This window comes from Ictidomys tridecemlineatus, chromosome 2 (assembly GCF_052094955.1).
Source record: "Ictidomys tridecemlineatus isolate mIctTri1 chromosome 2, mIctTri1.hap1, whole genome shotgun sequence".
NCBI classification, from domain to species: Eukaryota; Metazoa; Chordata; class Mammalia; order Rodentia; family Sciuridae; genus Ictidomys; species Ictidomys tridecemlineatus.
The window spans coordinates 91,057,274-91,073,572 of NC_135478.1; the positions used below are offsets into that span (position 1 = coordinate 91,057,274).

At 38.5% G+C, this 16,299-nt stretch overlaps 1 protein-coding gene across 1 annotated transcript in view; it reads right to left on the reverse strand.

Annotated features, from left to right (window-relative positions):
- The window catches only part of Rad9b (RAD9 checkpoint clamp component B), a 33,842-nt gene extending 17,604 nt beyond the window's left edge, over positions 1-16,238 (reverse strand). The window contains exons 1-6 of the mRNA XM_040289482.2: positions 16,106-16,238; positions 13,106-13,176; positions 11,289-11,438; positions 10,963-11,077; positions 4,777-4,876; positions 1,151-1,257 (exon numbers count right to left, since the gene is read on the reverse strand). Of these exons, the coding sequence (XP_040145416.1) occupies positions 1,151-1,257; positions 4,777-4,876; positions 10,963-11,077; positions 11,289-11,438; positions 13,106-13,176; positions 16,106-16,142 (580 nt within the window). The 5' untranslated portion in view covers positions 16,143-16,238. The remainder of the gene's footprint in view (positions 1-1,150; positions 1,258-4,776; positions 4,877-10,962; positions 11,078-11,288; positions 11,439-13,105; positions 13,177-16,105) is intronic.
- Positions 16,239-16,299: the final 61 nt, after the last annotated feature.

Consider the following 16,299-nt stretch of genomic DNA (forward strand, 5'->3'; position numbering starts at 1 on the left):
TGGGCACAAACCCTGAACCCTGGGCGGCGCCGTGGGGCGCGGAAATCGCCGATGTCTCCCCCAAACGCCGCCCGCGCACCCTACTAGCACACGTCTCCCCGGCGCTAGGGCTCCAAAGCCTCGCTCACGTGGTGCCGGGTGCCTCTTGGTGATTTCCATTTCCAGGGGGCTGATCGGCCACGGCCACGGCGCCACATTAGAGTTGTTGGGAAGATCAAATGAATTCGCAGCGGCAGCTCTAGGACCCACCCTGGCACACACCGACCCCATGGAAGCCTGGTTCTGCTGGCTTTTCCCCTTAAAATGATACCGTTCCTCCCTTCACTTCACCGAAAACAAAAGATCTAGGGTCAAAAAGTTCCCAAGACCCCGCGGGTTTTCACTCACGGTCAAAACCCCACCGCAGGCGGGCGCCCCAGCGTTGAAGACTCGAGGCCGGAGCGCGGCCGCATCTCCAGGCAAGGCGCCCCACGCCGCCAGGAAATGCTAGGAACAGCTGAATTGAGGAGTGGTCACACATTTTTGCCCCGTGTATTTGCTAAATGGAGTAATTAACATTTCTAATTAAAAGTTACTGTCTCTTCTTGCTTAGTCAGGATCATCTCCAAGAGCCTGGGCGCGATGGCACATGCCTGTAATCCCCGCGGCTCGGGAGGCTGAGGCAAGAGGATCGGGAGTTCAAAGCCAGCTCCAGCAAAAGCAAGGCGCTAAGCAACTCAGTGAGACCCTATCTCTAAATTTAAAAAATACAAAATAGGTTTAGGAATGTAGCTTAGTGGTCGAGTGCCCCCGAATTCAATCCCCAGTAACAACAACAACAAATCATCTATGGATTGCTGACCTCTTTGCTTTTCTTTATGTTAAACACACAGGGTGATAGAAGATAAGAAATAGACCTTAAAATCTTAACTGAAAATATATTTCCCTCAGTAACCATTCTCTTCATTTTAAAATAACCTGAATTTCAAAACCAAATATTTTAATCAGTATTATGTTAAATGTCCTGGGTCTCTTAAAAAATTATGATCTTTCTACATCTTACTGCTTTTTAGATACATATATTATGCTATTAATATGCCCTGCAAGGCTAGCAATGAAGATAGCCAGGAAGGAGAATCCATCAAAGCAAGGCAACAGATATTATCCTTACCCATGGAATCCTCACTAGAACTCTTGAGGCAAAAATTCAGTGGAGTAACAGCAAGGGTGACCTCCTCTTGACTTGATGTAAAAAGAACAATCGCCTCAGCAAGCAGTCTACAAAATGTAATGAAATGTTTTAACATCACTTGGAAAACAAACAAAAAGACATCCTTGTTAATTGGGACTTGAATCTTTAATCTGGAAATTAATAATTGGCCTGCGCTTAAGAAAATGTACCCAAAAGGCCTGTTTTCTTTCTTATATGTCAACTGTCGTATGTCTAGTATATCTTTTTTTTTTAATTTTTAATATTTATTTTTTAGTTGGCGGACACAACATCTTTGTTGGTATGTGGTGCTGAGGATCGAACCCGGGCCTTACGCATGCCAGGCGAGTGCGCTACAGCTTGAGCCACATCCCCAGCCCCTGTCTAGTATATCTTTAAATTATAATTTCATTTGAAGTCCAAGAGAATAGCAAAATACATCTGACAGCTGCAGCATGAACAAAAACACCACATTACATATATTATGTGTGTGTGTATATACATATAGAAGTCCATTTGTTTAGTTGATCTGAGATCAGACTGAAAAGGGAGACAGTCGAAAATGAAGCTGTTTAAATACAGCTGGGGTGAACTATGCTGGAGGCCCAGTTAAGGGGGTGGAGTTTGATAAGCAGCCTGCTGCCTGTATTTTCTTTTACTTTGTTATTTTCCTGGACAACCTCTTGTCTGTTGCTTTCAAGGCTCTCTGGATATCCCAAGTGCTCAATACAGCCTTCCTGAGCTATAACTCACAGATAACACAACACACAGATTTAAAGTCTGATTTGCATTTTCCTAATGACTTTTTATCTGTTTTACCTGTGTATTGGCCATTTGAATGTCCTCTTTGAGGAAATGTCTATTAAAATCCTTTGCCCATTTTTTAGTTGGGTTGTTTTTTCAAAGATTGCATTACAAGTTCTTCTCTCCTTTTGAAATTGAAGTGTTGTTAGATAAAAGTGAAATTCTTAGAATTTATGCAATCTTGGTGTCAACCTGATGTTAGACATTAGCTTAGCAGTGTTTACTGATGTCTAAATGTCAGGAACACCAACCAAGTTCATTTGAGAACTTTTTCATTGTTGAGGGAGAGGTGGTGAGGGGTGTTATACAACTCCTTCTCTTCCTCCTCTCCTTCCCCCCACCAGTTCTGGGAATGAACCAAGGGCTTTGTGCAAGTGCTAGGCAAAGTGCTCTACTACTGAGCTACACCCCTAGCCGCTAAGAAGCCAACTATCTTCATACAAGAACCAAATGCTAATAAATACATTTTTTAAATGCCCAAGCTCACTACTAATAAGGAATACACAACCATAAAGAATATCTAATAATACCATTTTTTTACCTATTAGATTTGCAGACATTTTAAAGATTTATTATATCATCTACTTAGAAGAATTCTCCTATATTTTGGTAGGAATGAAGACTGACCCAAACTTCACATGGCAATTTAATAGTATCTATGCAAATTTAAAATTTGTATAAGCCTTTGACCCAGTAATTCCATTTCTAGGACTCTGGGTTAGGTAGCCTATAACATGGCCCCAATGATCGCCAGCTCCTGATGTTCACGCCCTTAACCTCTTTCCCTTAAATAACATGGGGTAGATTTCTTTTTTTATTATTATTATTATTTTTTAGTTGTAGTTGGACACATAACTTTATTTTATTTATTTTTATGTGGTGCTTAGGATCAAACTCAGAGCCTCACATGTGCTAGATGAGCGCTCTACCGCTGAGTCACAACCCCAGCACCTACATTCATTTCTAACACAGAGAAAATGGAAGAAGTGATGAGATGGCAAACAAAAATTGTGAAATTACAGGATCAAAAGACCTTGGCCTCTGTCTTGCCAGTACTGTCTGTGTTCTCACTTGCTCAGAGCAGTTATCATTTGTGAAGACACTTAGGCAGCTATAGACAGGCACATATGGCAAGGATCCCAGGCCTACCAATAACCACATGTCTTCGCAACAGCCCTGGCAATGAGCTTGGAAGTGAATTCCCCAAACTGAGCCTTTAGATGAGACTGTAGCCCTTGCAATGTCTTGACTTCAGCCTCATGAGAGACCTTGAGCCTGTAACACCCTGCTAAGCCACATTTGTTACTATAGAATTAAAAAATGTCTGACTTTGAAGGCACTAAGTTTTGGGGAAATGATGAATACACTATCTTGTGTCCTGCTAGCAGAATTATTTATGACAGCAGAAAGTTGGAACAACCTAAATTTTCATCAAGAGGTTAGAGTAAGCAAATCATGGCTCAGATATATAATGAAAAATTATGTAATCATTCAAAAGAATAAGATTGATTTAAGTGAACTGATATAGAAATATGCTCACAATTATATACTAAGATTTAAAAAGTAAGTTGTGGAAGAAAAAGAAAAAAAAGCAAGTCATGGACGGGGGATGTGGGTGAATGGTGGAATGCTTGCCTAGCATGCACAAGGCCACAGGTTCCATCTCTACCACTGTGGGTAGGGGAACAAGTGGCCAAACAATATAGAGAGTAGAACATTTTCTTAAAACAAACAAACAAACAAACAAACAAACAACTATATATGTGTAGTAGGTGATATTAAGGAAATAGAGATTTATAACAATAGGGAGAAATACAAAATTGTTAATAAAGGGGACCTGACTGCCAAGTGGGACAGGAGGTGGCAGAGAATACTTTCATTATTTCCTTTGCACATTTCTATATATTTGGATGTATTAAAAGGAATAGGTGTAAACTTTTGTAATTTAAAAAATAAAGAACCTGTGTAACTCTACATCATGTACAATCAGACAAATGAGAAGTTACACTCTATTTATTTATGATGTGTCAAAATGCATTCTACTGTAATGTATAACTAATCAGAAAAAAATTTTTAAAAAACCCAAAACAATAAGAAGTCAGGCTTAGTAGTGAATGCCTGCAATCCCAGCAATTTGGGAGGCTAAGGCAGGAGGATCACAGGTTTGAGGCCAGACTCAGCAACTTAATGAGACCCTGTCTTAAAAAAATAAAAGGGATGGGGATATAACTCAGTTTTAGAGCACCCCTGAATTTAATCCTTAGTAACACATACACACGTGAGTGCATGTGCGAACACACACACACACACACACACACACACACGAATAAGGATGAAATAAACTTTGGCTCACAGCAAAAACTGGGTGTAATTTCACTGACAAAATACTTCACTCATTATCTAGAGAAAAAAAGCACTTAGGGATAAAATCAGTCTGCATTTAAAGTGTTTAAAAAGTTTCCTGCTGCTGTATGTTCTAAGATTTAGATAGGTACCATATAAATGTAAGTATTATGAGATAATATATATTCTTCTCCTTTGATAGAACTTGATGTAAAAAATCATGATAGGATATTTTTAGAACTTTCGTGGCCACTAAATTATTGCTGCTATCATCAGGCAGTTATCATCTATTATATCAAATTTCCTTTTGACCCTGTAAAGTGATTTTTCTAAGTCAAGTTTTAGCTTTAAAAAAAAACCTGTAAGTAGGGCATTATTTTTTCATCCTGTGGCCATACTATATTCAGAAAAAGAAAAGTAAACAACATAAAACTCATTACCTTGGCTGAATCATCAGTGTATTAGTACACATATTCTTCTCAAAAATAACTTGCAAAGGCTGGCTTTCTTGAAAACACACATTATGAGTTCTTTTAATACCTTAAAAATAACAAAGCAAACTCTTAATCATTTTAAGCACAAGAAAAACAGATTTTTTTGTATCTTTAATTTTGACAGCACAAATAAAGTAACATTTGCTATATGGCAGGTGCTCGAAGTTCGGAGCAGCACTGTTCCTCAATGAGATCTGTTACCGCTCCCTAGTGGACTCCAGGCAACATGACACCGAGGACCAGGGAGGCAGTGAAGAACCCCAAATCCTCTGAAAGACAGTTCCTTAATTTGTAAAACAGTCACCGGCCACTATAGACCACATCTCTTTCAGCTTCTCTTATCCAGATTAATTTTTCAGACAGGACTTTTGGCAGTTAGACCTCCACATCTGGTCTGTGAATTATTTTCCTTTTGGAGGAAAAAGAGAGGTAGCAACATAAATTGAGTATCCCTTATTCCAAATGCTGAGACCCAAAGTGTTTCAGATTTGGGAGTTTTGGGGATTTTGAAATATTTGCATAGACTTTATAGGTTAAACAACCCTAATCTGAAAACTGGATTTCAGACCTCAGCACCCTTCAGATTTCAGATTTTTTGGGTTAGGGATGCTCCTCCAGAATGAGTCTGACCCTCAAATGAATATGCTAGGAAGCACACATTTCACATACATCCTCTGTGATCCTCGAAATATCCCTATAGTGTAGAGGCTTAATCTCAGAAGAGGAAACTGCATCTCAGTGAGGTTACGTGACTTTTCAAGGTGATACAATTTTAACAATTACAATTAAAACTATGAATCTATTTGCATACAGAACCCATGCAATAAAATCCAGGGGGTTTGCATACAGAACCCATGCAATAAAATCCAGGGGGCTATAATTTTATAGCATAATAATGTTACACTGAAGCTGGGTATAGTGGCACATGCCTGTAATACTAGTGACTTAGTAAGCTGAGGCCTCAGCAACTTAGGGAGACCCTGTCTCATAATAAAAAATAAAAAGGACAAGTTTGTAGCTCAGTGGTGGAGCACCTCAGTACCAAATAATAATAATAAAATAATGTTGCAGTGAGAATCAAAGGACTCACTAGAAACATTTCTCAACTTATATGTTTGGTGTTTTATTGTTCTTTTTTATTTTGCTGAATTCATAACAAAATAATATTTATTAACTTAATATTACTGAGTGTGTATCTGGCTGTATTAACCAGCTCGGACCACATGAGAAGAAATCACTCCAAAATTTAGTAGCTTAAAATAACCAGCACTTGTTACTTCCCACAATTTAGCTGAGGGCTTTTCTGGCCTAGGCTGGGCTTAGCTGTGGTTGGATCATGTAGGATGGCCTTGTTCCCTATCTGGGCCTCAGCAGGAACAAGTGGGAGAGTTGGGACAGCTGAGGCCTCTCCCCACCTAGCCAGGAGTGCTCTAGAAGGCCACACCACACTTGTTCTCATGCTGATGGAAAGGTTCTCAGTGGTGGAAGCTGACAGGCCTCTTGAAGTCCCGGCTTGGACTCAAACAAAATCACTTCTAATGAGTTCTTCTAGTATCAAAGCAAGTTTCCAGTCAGCCAAGATTCAAAGTGGGGAAACATGCCCCAGCTTTTGAAGAAGAGACTACAAATAATTTGGGATTTTTTTTTTTTTGTAATATACCACATAGGGATGATTTTTAGAAGCTGGAAATATCAGAGAAAAAATCAGACAAAAGTCTTTGTCCTCACAGTTTACATTCTAGTAAGGGAGACTGACAATAAGAACATAAATGTGTAAAATGATAGGCTATGGAGGAGGACATGCACCCCTGGAAAGAAGTACACCACGGCTTTTGGATCCTGGACAAACTTACGAGTCAATTCTAAGATCTTTGCTTTTGCTCTGAGCAAAATCGGGAGCTATTTGAGAATTTTGAGTTTGAATGATATAATCTGACCTATATTAAAGGGTGGCTTTTTTAGGAAGGCACAAAGCTCAAAAACTGACATCTCTTACCTGTTTTTTAAAATATTTTCTTGTCACTTATGGCAAGATGATAATAGGTACATGTAGAATCAAATTCAAAGATAACAAAGAACAGCAAGTGAAAAGGAAGTCGCCCTCCCCTGGTTCCTGCCTTAGCCCCCACAGAAGCCACTTCCATCACTGTGTCTTAGGTAGTCTTGAGAAATAGCCCATGCGTATCAAAGCACCTTCTTACCCACATAGCATTTGGATCAAGTGAACACTGGTGAGGGCTCAGGCTGAGGAGTGTCTTTTTCCACTATCCCTGAGCCTCCCTTTTCCTCTACTTCCTTCCTTTTCCTTTTCCTTTTCCTTATGAAAGGCCCTGAATGCTCTCAACCTACACCTTGGCTCACAGTGCTTCGTCTTTCAGAATGACCTTCCACTGCCACCTACTGGAAACTTGCCAATGGGACATCATTAGCCAGAAAATCTTTCCCCCTTGCCTCTCACCCAAAGAATATTCCACTATGTCCTTTTAGAAACAATTTGGCTTCACTTCACTAGTTCTTTTAGTCTAATACTAATTCTCTTTCATAGAATGCAAATTAGATAAAAATTTTAAAATTTGTTTTCTCTCTGGGTCACTTATTAACTTTAGTACACCACAAAGTACTGTACTATAATAAGGTGAGGAGTTTTCACCAGAATTTACTTCCTTCATCAAGAAAGTCTTACTATTAGGGGCTAAGATTGTGGCTTAGTGATGAAGCACCTGCCTGGCACATGTGAGGCACTGGGTTCAATCCTCAGCACCACATTAAAGAAAAAGGGCTGGAGATGGGGCTTAGTGGTTTAGTGCCCCTGAGTTCAATCCAAAAAAAAAAAAAAAAAAGAAAAAAAAAGAAGAAAGTCTTAACTATTAAGCCAGGCAATGCCAGCTACTGGCAGGGGCTAGTGGAGGTTGTGGCAGGAGGATCTCAGTTCAAGTCAGCCTCGGAATTTGGTGTGACCCTGTCTCAAAATAAAAAACAAAAGGGATGGGAACATAGCTTAATGGTAGAGTACTTACCTAGCATGTGTGGTATTGATTCAATCCCCAATATGTTCCCCCCCTCCTCTCTCTCTCTCTCTCTCTCTCTCTCTCTCACACACACACACACACACACACACACACACACACACACACCATCTTACTATTAAAAAAAAAAGCCAGGCACTGTGGCATGCACCTGTCTCTGTCTACTTGGAAGACTAAGGCAGGAGGATTGCTTAAGAACAGGAGTTTGAGCAACATTGTAAGTCCCCATCTCTTTAAAAACAACAATCAAACAAACAACAGCTAAACTAAAGAGAAGATTTAGTAATGTATTTGTCTTAAATTCTGACATAAGCTCATTATTAGGCCATGAACTCAGACAAGTTACAGATAATTTGGACCACTCTAAAGACCAGTGCTCCTGTCCATGGGTACTTGATCCTATGCTGGAGTTCTTGCTACTCCATAAGCTCAACTTAGAACTTCTCTCAATGGATCCAGACAACTCTCTGAACCTGAAGCAGTACAGCTAAGGACCAACCATTATGATAGAGATGTTATATTTGTGGAGTTTGGAATTTCAGAGGCAATCTGGTACACCTTCAAATCTAGTAAGTTATTCAAATGTTTTTTTTTTCTTTAAAATCATTTTGAGTCATTAGTACACTTGGAGAATACTCTTTGAGGAAAGCTTAAGACTTTGAGTCCAGCCCTTTGTACTTCACTTCAGTAATATACATGCATGAATCAGATTTTATTTTCCCTCAAAAAAAAAAAAAAGTACACTCTCTTTTGGAAGCCCCTCTCTACTGGAGATCTAGCTCCTAGAGCCAGGACAGAATTACCAGCAGGGTGTTTGTATACAGCATGTTCTTTAGGGACAACCTACTGACTTTTTCTTAGCAACTCTGGGGCCAGGGCAAAAGGAAATATGAAGGACTGGTGATAGAAGTCATCCTTTGATTTATTAGCAGATGCTAAACAATGTAGAAAATCACTGTTCTGAATGTTGTTTATGGTTAGATTCACCAGGTTATTGATGTAAAGCTGCAGGTTATTGATGTAAAGTTGCAAGCATAATTTGCTGAGCAATACAATTCTGGAGACTACAACTACTTAATCCAGCTCTGTGCTTCACATAAGCAAGTTTACCTCAGCCTCAGTGCGACCTGTAATGTGAGGGTAGGCAAGATGATCGCCATTCTCCAGAGAAGAAAACAAAAGTTTGGAGAGTTCATGTGCTGCAAGAAGCTAAGATGAAGTGGAATGAATTCATACCCACATCTTTGGGATATTAAGACATGCTCTGTGTTGTAATCATACTCTTTGCATGATTCTGCTATCAGATGAACTAAAGTTCAGAGAAGGGAAAATAATATCAAACCATTGGTATTTCTAAGGAAAAAATAAGGATTATAAATGTACAATGAAATTTAAATATGTTATGATAAGCATAAGAAAAACTTAAGAAAAATGTAACAGTAAAGGGGCTGGGGTTATGGCTCAGCAGTTACTTAGCACGTTTGAGGCCCTGGCATCCTCAGCACCACATAAATATCAATAAATAAAATAAAGGTATTGTGTCCAACTACAATTAAAAAATAAATATTAAAAAAAAAGAAAAATGTAACAGTAAGATACCTTCCTTAAGGTCATTCTATTACAAAAAAAGATTTGGACTAATATCACAAGTTGAGATGTGTGTGTGTGCAGTACTGGGGATTGAACCTGTGTGTTTTGTCTCTGAGCTACATCCCCAACACCTTTTTTTTTAAAAAAATTTCTTGTGGGGTGTTGGGGGCTGGGGTTGTAGCTCAGCGATGGAATGCTTGCCTCACACCCATGAGGCACTGGGTTTGATTCTCAGCACCACATAAAAATAAATAAAATAAAGTTATTGTGTCCATCTATAACAAAAATATAAATATTTTAAAGTTTTTAAAATTTGAGGCAGGGTTTCATTAAATTACCCAGGTTGGCCTTGAATGTGTGCACCATCAGATATGTTTTTAAAACATAAAATTCTTCCTGTTAACTTAAAAGAAAATAGCAGTGATCCTAATAAATATAACTAACGCTATCCCTTACAGAATATACAGGCTCTCTTATAAATAAAAGAATGCTTTACTAAGCTTTGAATCCTTATAAAAATCATAGAAGGCTGATACTAACATATATTATGGCTCCATTTTACATACTGAGAAAAAGTGGCACAAAATATAAAATAATTTGCTGTAGGTCTTACCACAGAGGGGACAGAACCAGATTTCACCCTAGGCTTTGTGGCATTCAGAGTCCATATTCTGAATCAGTATGCCATACATGTTAAGAATGCAAAAGTCCTTGGCTGAGGCTGGGTTCAGTGATAGCACACTTGTCTGGCATGTGTGAGGCACTGGGTTCTATCCTCAGCACCACATATAAACAAATAAAATAAAGGTCTATCAACAACTAAAAAAAATTTAAAAAGAATGCAAAAGTCCTGTCAGTACAACATTTTAATATCTTGCTTATAAGCCTGAGGTCAGGAAATGTGAAAGGTTGGTGTAACAGAGAGAATAAATGCAAGCTTTGGCTCCCAAAGTGGGCAGGATTCAAATCCAGGCTCTGTGATTTATTAGTTCTGTGACTTTGGGCCTCCCTCAGCCCCAGCTTGATAATATTCTACTCCTAGACACTTTCAATATCAGCAGGCATTTTTTTTTTCTGTTCTTACCTAGGAGCATTTGTGACTAATACCATAGAGTAATCAGTCAATTTTAGAGTAACCAATTTAAATTCAAATAAGCATTTTAAAATAGCAGTTTGTATGTAGGTAAAGCTTGTGCCATTCACAAGTCATAAGAAGGAAATAATTAATACCAATCATCTTACAATACTCCTACAGAGACAGTTAAGATAATACAACTGCCCTACCACATAACTACACAAATCCTAAGCAACAATGTTTATGTGACATCTTGAGAGTCTGAATACTCTAAACAAGAATCATATTAAGAAGCAAACATGGGCTGGGGATATAGCTCAGTTGGTAGAGTGCTTGCCTCACATGCACAAAGCTGTGGATTCAATCCCCAGCACCACACACACACACACACACACACAAAAAGAAGAAAACACAAAAATTTAAACCACTTTGAACACCTACCATGCCTGCAGAAGAACTGAATAACTATTTTGCATTCATCAGAGCTGGTGAATATTTTGCACTTTTCTACATTTCTTTCGAGAGAAGTCAGACATCTAAAGATGGGTAGAATTGACTGTAACACAAACATATTATACATATTAAGAACATACCTAATATGGTTGTTTTATCTGTTTCTTTAAAACTAACAAGGATGTATGTAATATTCATAAATAAGCAGAATTGTCCTGCATGCCATCTGAATTACCAAGTATAGAATATATGTTATATCCTATATAATAAATATTTTTCCAATGCAAGAGAAACCCAAGACTACTTATATTTACCTTCATTCCCAATTTGCAATTTAAATTCAATGCTCTGTCATTATCATTCATTTTCATTGAGGTTGACCATTGATAATGTTGAAAAAATACAGGAGAGAATAGGACACATCCATATGCCGATCGAGAAGAATTCATTGATCTTAGAGCAAGCTGGGAAAAATAAGAGAGCTATTTAGGAGAAAACCAACTTTCTTTAAGTGATAGTTGAATACTTAAATTCAATTATGTTTAATATCCTGGTTAAATAAGTTCAATTATAACACCATGAAATGTTAACTATGGACTACACCATTCAGTGTATATTGAATTTGCATATATACATACATATGTGTATGTATCTATATTAAATTGAAAATGAAAATGCCCACGGGGAATTGAAAATGCCCACAGGGGCTTTAACTTTAATGGATAAAGTGGCATAAGGTGATATAAAAAGGAGTTATAGTAAATTGGTGGTCTCATACCTCATCTAAGGGAGAAAAACCATTACTTAGTTCTGGTTAACTAATTCCATTTGTGATTGTAAGCCCAAAATTGTCAGGTCTTTTAATTTTATTTATCTGTTTGCATTACAATCCCAGTCTTGGGTCTTTTACATTTTTAAGAGAAGCAGGAAATTCAGATTTTTATGTGGACTCTCACAATTTTTAAATGTTAGAAATTATTTCAATTTTTGAGGGAGTATGCTGGAATTGAACCCAGTGCCTTGTGCATGAAAAACATACATTCTACCACTGAACTACATCTCCAGCCCCTCCATGAAAAAACAAACAACAGTGTAGGTCTCACAGAATATTTCTACAGGCCACATCTAGTCTCTTGATCACCAGTGTATCACTTCTGACTTGAATAAATTATGTTTTTCTGCATGATTTCAAGTTTCCTGTGCTCTAAGTAGACTGAGATATATAAAATAAAGGTGAACAATGAAAGGGATAACTGTAATTTCTGAATTTCCTGGTCCCATTCAATCTGGACTAGGATCTTTAAACATTTCTGTATTACTGCATGATCTATTACTTCACATTCTTATTTATTTTACCAGAGAAAAACCTAAATAAACCCTCCAGATTCTCTTGCTCTTAGTTGACTTTTTAAAAAAATCACTGATTTTGGAGATCACAGAGATGGAAATAAATTATTAGCCTCCTCAAAGCTAATAAATAATTAGCCTCCATTAGCTTTGGGGTAGATATCATCTCTGACATGTGAGTTATGATGATAGGTTGTATGGGTTACTTTTCGGGGACTTGAAGGCCACTTTTGCTGAAAACATTGACTCTTCACTTGGGTGTGCTTATGTCCAATGGGTGACTGGAATAGGATGAAAAGACTCTGGCCTCTCTGCCTCCAAATTGTGACTTTCTCCTTTGCTGCCTTAACCTTGGATCAGGTTTTCACTCAGCTCTGCATGTAGACATGTTGTTCACTTGAGAAATGTTTTGCCCAAAACTATGACGCAGGGTTAACTAGACTTGTTTAGCCTCTTTTCTCCCACTTCAAGGCTAAAGAAACCATCACCAGAAACACCAGACATAACTGAAGTAAAAAGAGGTGGCACCCCAAGTTCCTGGAAGATTTCTACCTGTTCCCAGAAAAGATATGAATTTTCTTCCTTTTATTAGCCTATCTCTCTCCCTCATTATTCCTGTCCTATATCCCAAACCACTGAAGCCCCTGGAGTTGAGAAGTTGATGTGCCAACAGAGCGCCCTCTTGCCCCATTCTTGGACATTAAATAAAGCCTTTCTTTCTCCCCAACTCGTTTCTGGGACATTGGTTTGTATGTGGGATGAGCTTTACTTTGGTAACACTTACACCTTTTTCAGAGGGGTCTAGCCACAGCTCATCACTCACTCGGGATAAAGCCTGGATTGCTTTCCCAAACACTATGGAGAAAAAGAAAAGCACTGTTTACATTTCTTCTTTCTAATAACAAAAACAAACCACAGGGCTACTTCATCAAGCAGAGGACTCAAGATAAATTCATAAAGATCAGTGGAATCTACTGAACAATTTGTTCCTGCAGGTCAAATTCTTTAACAGATTCTTCAGTTGAACAATTCTTCCCTGCCCTGTGGGTCTAATTCCTAGAGAGAGAAATAGAGGCTTTTGGTTTTGTAGATAATACGCATCAACCAACTATTGGTAATATGGAAATAGATGGCAACGATTCTACCCACACTTTGTTGCCTATTTTGCAACACATAGTTCAGCCTGGTTCTACCATTCATTCTAATTCATGGACTGTATAGACGGTAATAACATTCAGCTTTTCCTTGGTTTCCAATAAATTCAAGTTAGCCATAATGATCTCAACTTCTGTTTCATGTCAAGTCCTATCAGAACAAATGCAAATCAAAGTGCAAGATCTCAAAAGGGGTTTATTGCAATATGTTGGATTCATCTTTGGCTGAATTTTTGTGGTATGATTGACCTGGAAATAATGCTTTTGAATTCCTTCTCCTGCATATATTGGAACAATTTCCTTAATCAAAATAGGATGTTTTGACTTTTGGTTTTTGCATGTTTTATACAAATATCTAGGGACAAATTCTTTAATGACAGACAAATTGTTCAACTGATCCATATAACATTTTCTAGACTAATGACACATTGCTTTAAGAAATACAGTATAATGCCTTTGGCAAAATGCCATCACATAGTAGGAGCTCAATAAATTTGCAGAATGAGTGTATAAAATTCAATGACATTCTTTCTTCTATATGTCTGCAGTATTGTGTGGAGCTGTTGTGGCAAGGAAATTTCCATACTATTGCATTTTTTCAACTTAGTTTAAATAAATCTATTTGAAAAAATATATGGAAAAAGGGCATGGAGAGGATGATTTTAAATGTTTTAATAACTCCACAGCTGGTCATGTCAAAAAGCATCACCAGAGAGGCTGGGGTTGTGGCTCAGCAGTAGAGTGCTCACCTAGTATATGCGAGGTGCTGGGTTTGATACTCAGCACCGCATAAAAAATGAATAAATAAATAAAATAAAGGTATCGTGTCTAACTACAACTAATTTTTTTTAAATGCATTACGAGAGAGGAAATTAAGAGTATTCATCTCTGCCTGAGGTTAGCATGGGGAAATACCAGATTTTACCATAGAAGATGTCAGACTTTCCCATCAAACACACTTACATGTCCTGTTAGAGAGGCTAGGGCTGGATGAAATATTGGTCTGGCTTGGGTTAATACCATTAATGTTCTTATAAATTATGAATAAGTAAAAACTATGCAAATAGAGGAAACTATGCTGTAATATAAATGGATGGACCTATCAATCTAATGAAGAACATAAAAAAGAAATAACAATCCCAGAATTCAAATTGCAATGCTAAAGAATCACAAGTGTGCAAACTAGGAAAGATGGGATGACCTAAATAAATAAATAATTTTAAAAGAGACATGTGTCTCTTCACATTTGCTTCCTGGATTGCCTGATGCAGACCTTTCATTCACCCAATGAATATGTATTGATCACCTACTAGACTCCAAATACAGCCCAATGCGCTGGGATACAGTAATGAACAAGACAAGTATAGTTCCTGCCCTCATCACATTTACAGTCTAGGAAGGAAAGCAAAATTAAATAATCACAGAAAATTGGCTACTGATGGGGCTGGGGTTGTGGCTCAGTGACAGAGCGCTTGCCTAGCATGTGTGAGGCACTGAGTTTGATTCTCAGCACCACATATAAAGATTCCTGACAACTAAAAAATATTTTTAAAAATTACCTATTGAAAAAGACGGTGCACACTGCTAAAGACAATTTCCTAGTACTCTGGGAACAAGTAACAATGGGGGAACTTGTACTTCCTTTCCTGCTCATTATTATTTTCCTATATTTGTCTTCAACACAAATGAAGCCAGGCACAATACAAGATAGTTTTCAATGACCATTTTCAGGCTACAATTTATAGAAAGCCACTGCTTTTCTAAATGCTTTCTGTATTAACTTCCATTTTTAAAGGGCCATATACAATGAAGAGCAGTTCCATACATTCCCTTTTGTTTATATTAATTTCCATTTCATGCCTACAACAAACCCTATTCATGAAAGTGCTTTTCTAAAGTGCTGCTAAGGTTCCCATTTTACAGATGAGGAAACAGACTCAAGGTGATTTAGTGGTTTTAAAATCATACAATCTGCTGGGCGTGGTAATCCCAGCGATTTGGAAGGCTGAGGCAGGAGGATCACAAGTTCAAAACCAGCCTTAGCAACAGCAAGGTGCTAAGCAACTCAGTGAGATCCTGTCTCTAATAAAAAAAATAAAAGGGATGGGGATGTGGCTCCGTGGTCCAGTGCTGAGTTCAATCCCCAGTACCAGGGGCTGGGGATGTGGCTCAAGCTCGCCTGGCATGCGTGCAGCCTGGATTGGATCCTCAGCACCACATACAAACAAAGATGTTGTGTCCCCCGAAAACTAATAAATAAATATTTAAAAATTCTCTCTCTCTTAAAAAAAAAAAAAAAAATCCCAGTACCAAAAAAAGATTGAATCTGTGCAAAAAAGCAGGCTTATTTTTTTTTTCTGGGCACTAAAATACTTTGTCCACACATTATTTTTCTCCCCACTCCTCCCCAAACGCTGCGCAGTACTGAACACTACGCCTCAAAGGAGAGGGGCCTTCATCCTGCCGTCAGAAGCCCCCAGGGCCCTCGTGGGGACAGGCAGTGGTCAGGACGCGACTTCAGCGCTGGCGCACAAAGGCAAAGGGAAAGAATGAGGCGACAGTTGAAGACACGTCATTGGCTTTTTAGACTTTTCCTCTTCTACATAGGGAGGCAAAAAAGGCTGTTCCACCTTTCACCTGACTGCCATTCATCCCGCACTTCAGCATGGCTGCGGTTGCTGAAAGGCAGGGTTGTAAGGCGTAGGTTAGCTTGCTGGCCCCAAATGCCCGGATGTTGTCCGCGTTTTTCGAAGCTACGCAGCCTCAATTCCTCCCACTCTCACTCCGCCTCCACTAATTCTCAAAACACAGGTTCGCATTCCGG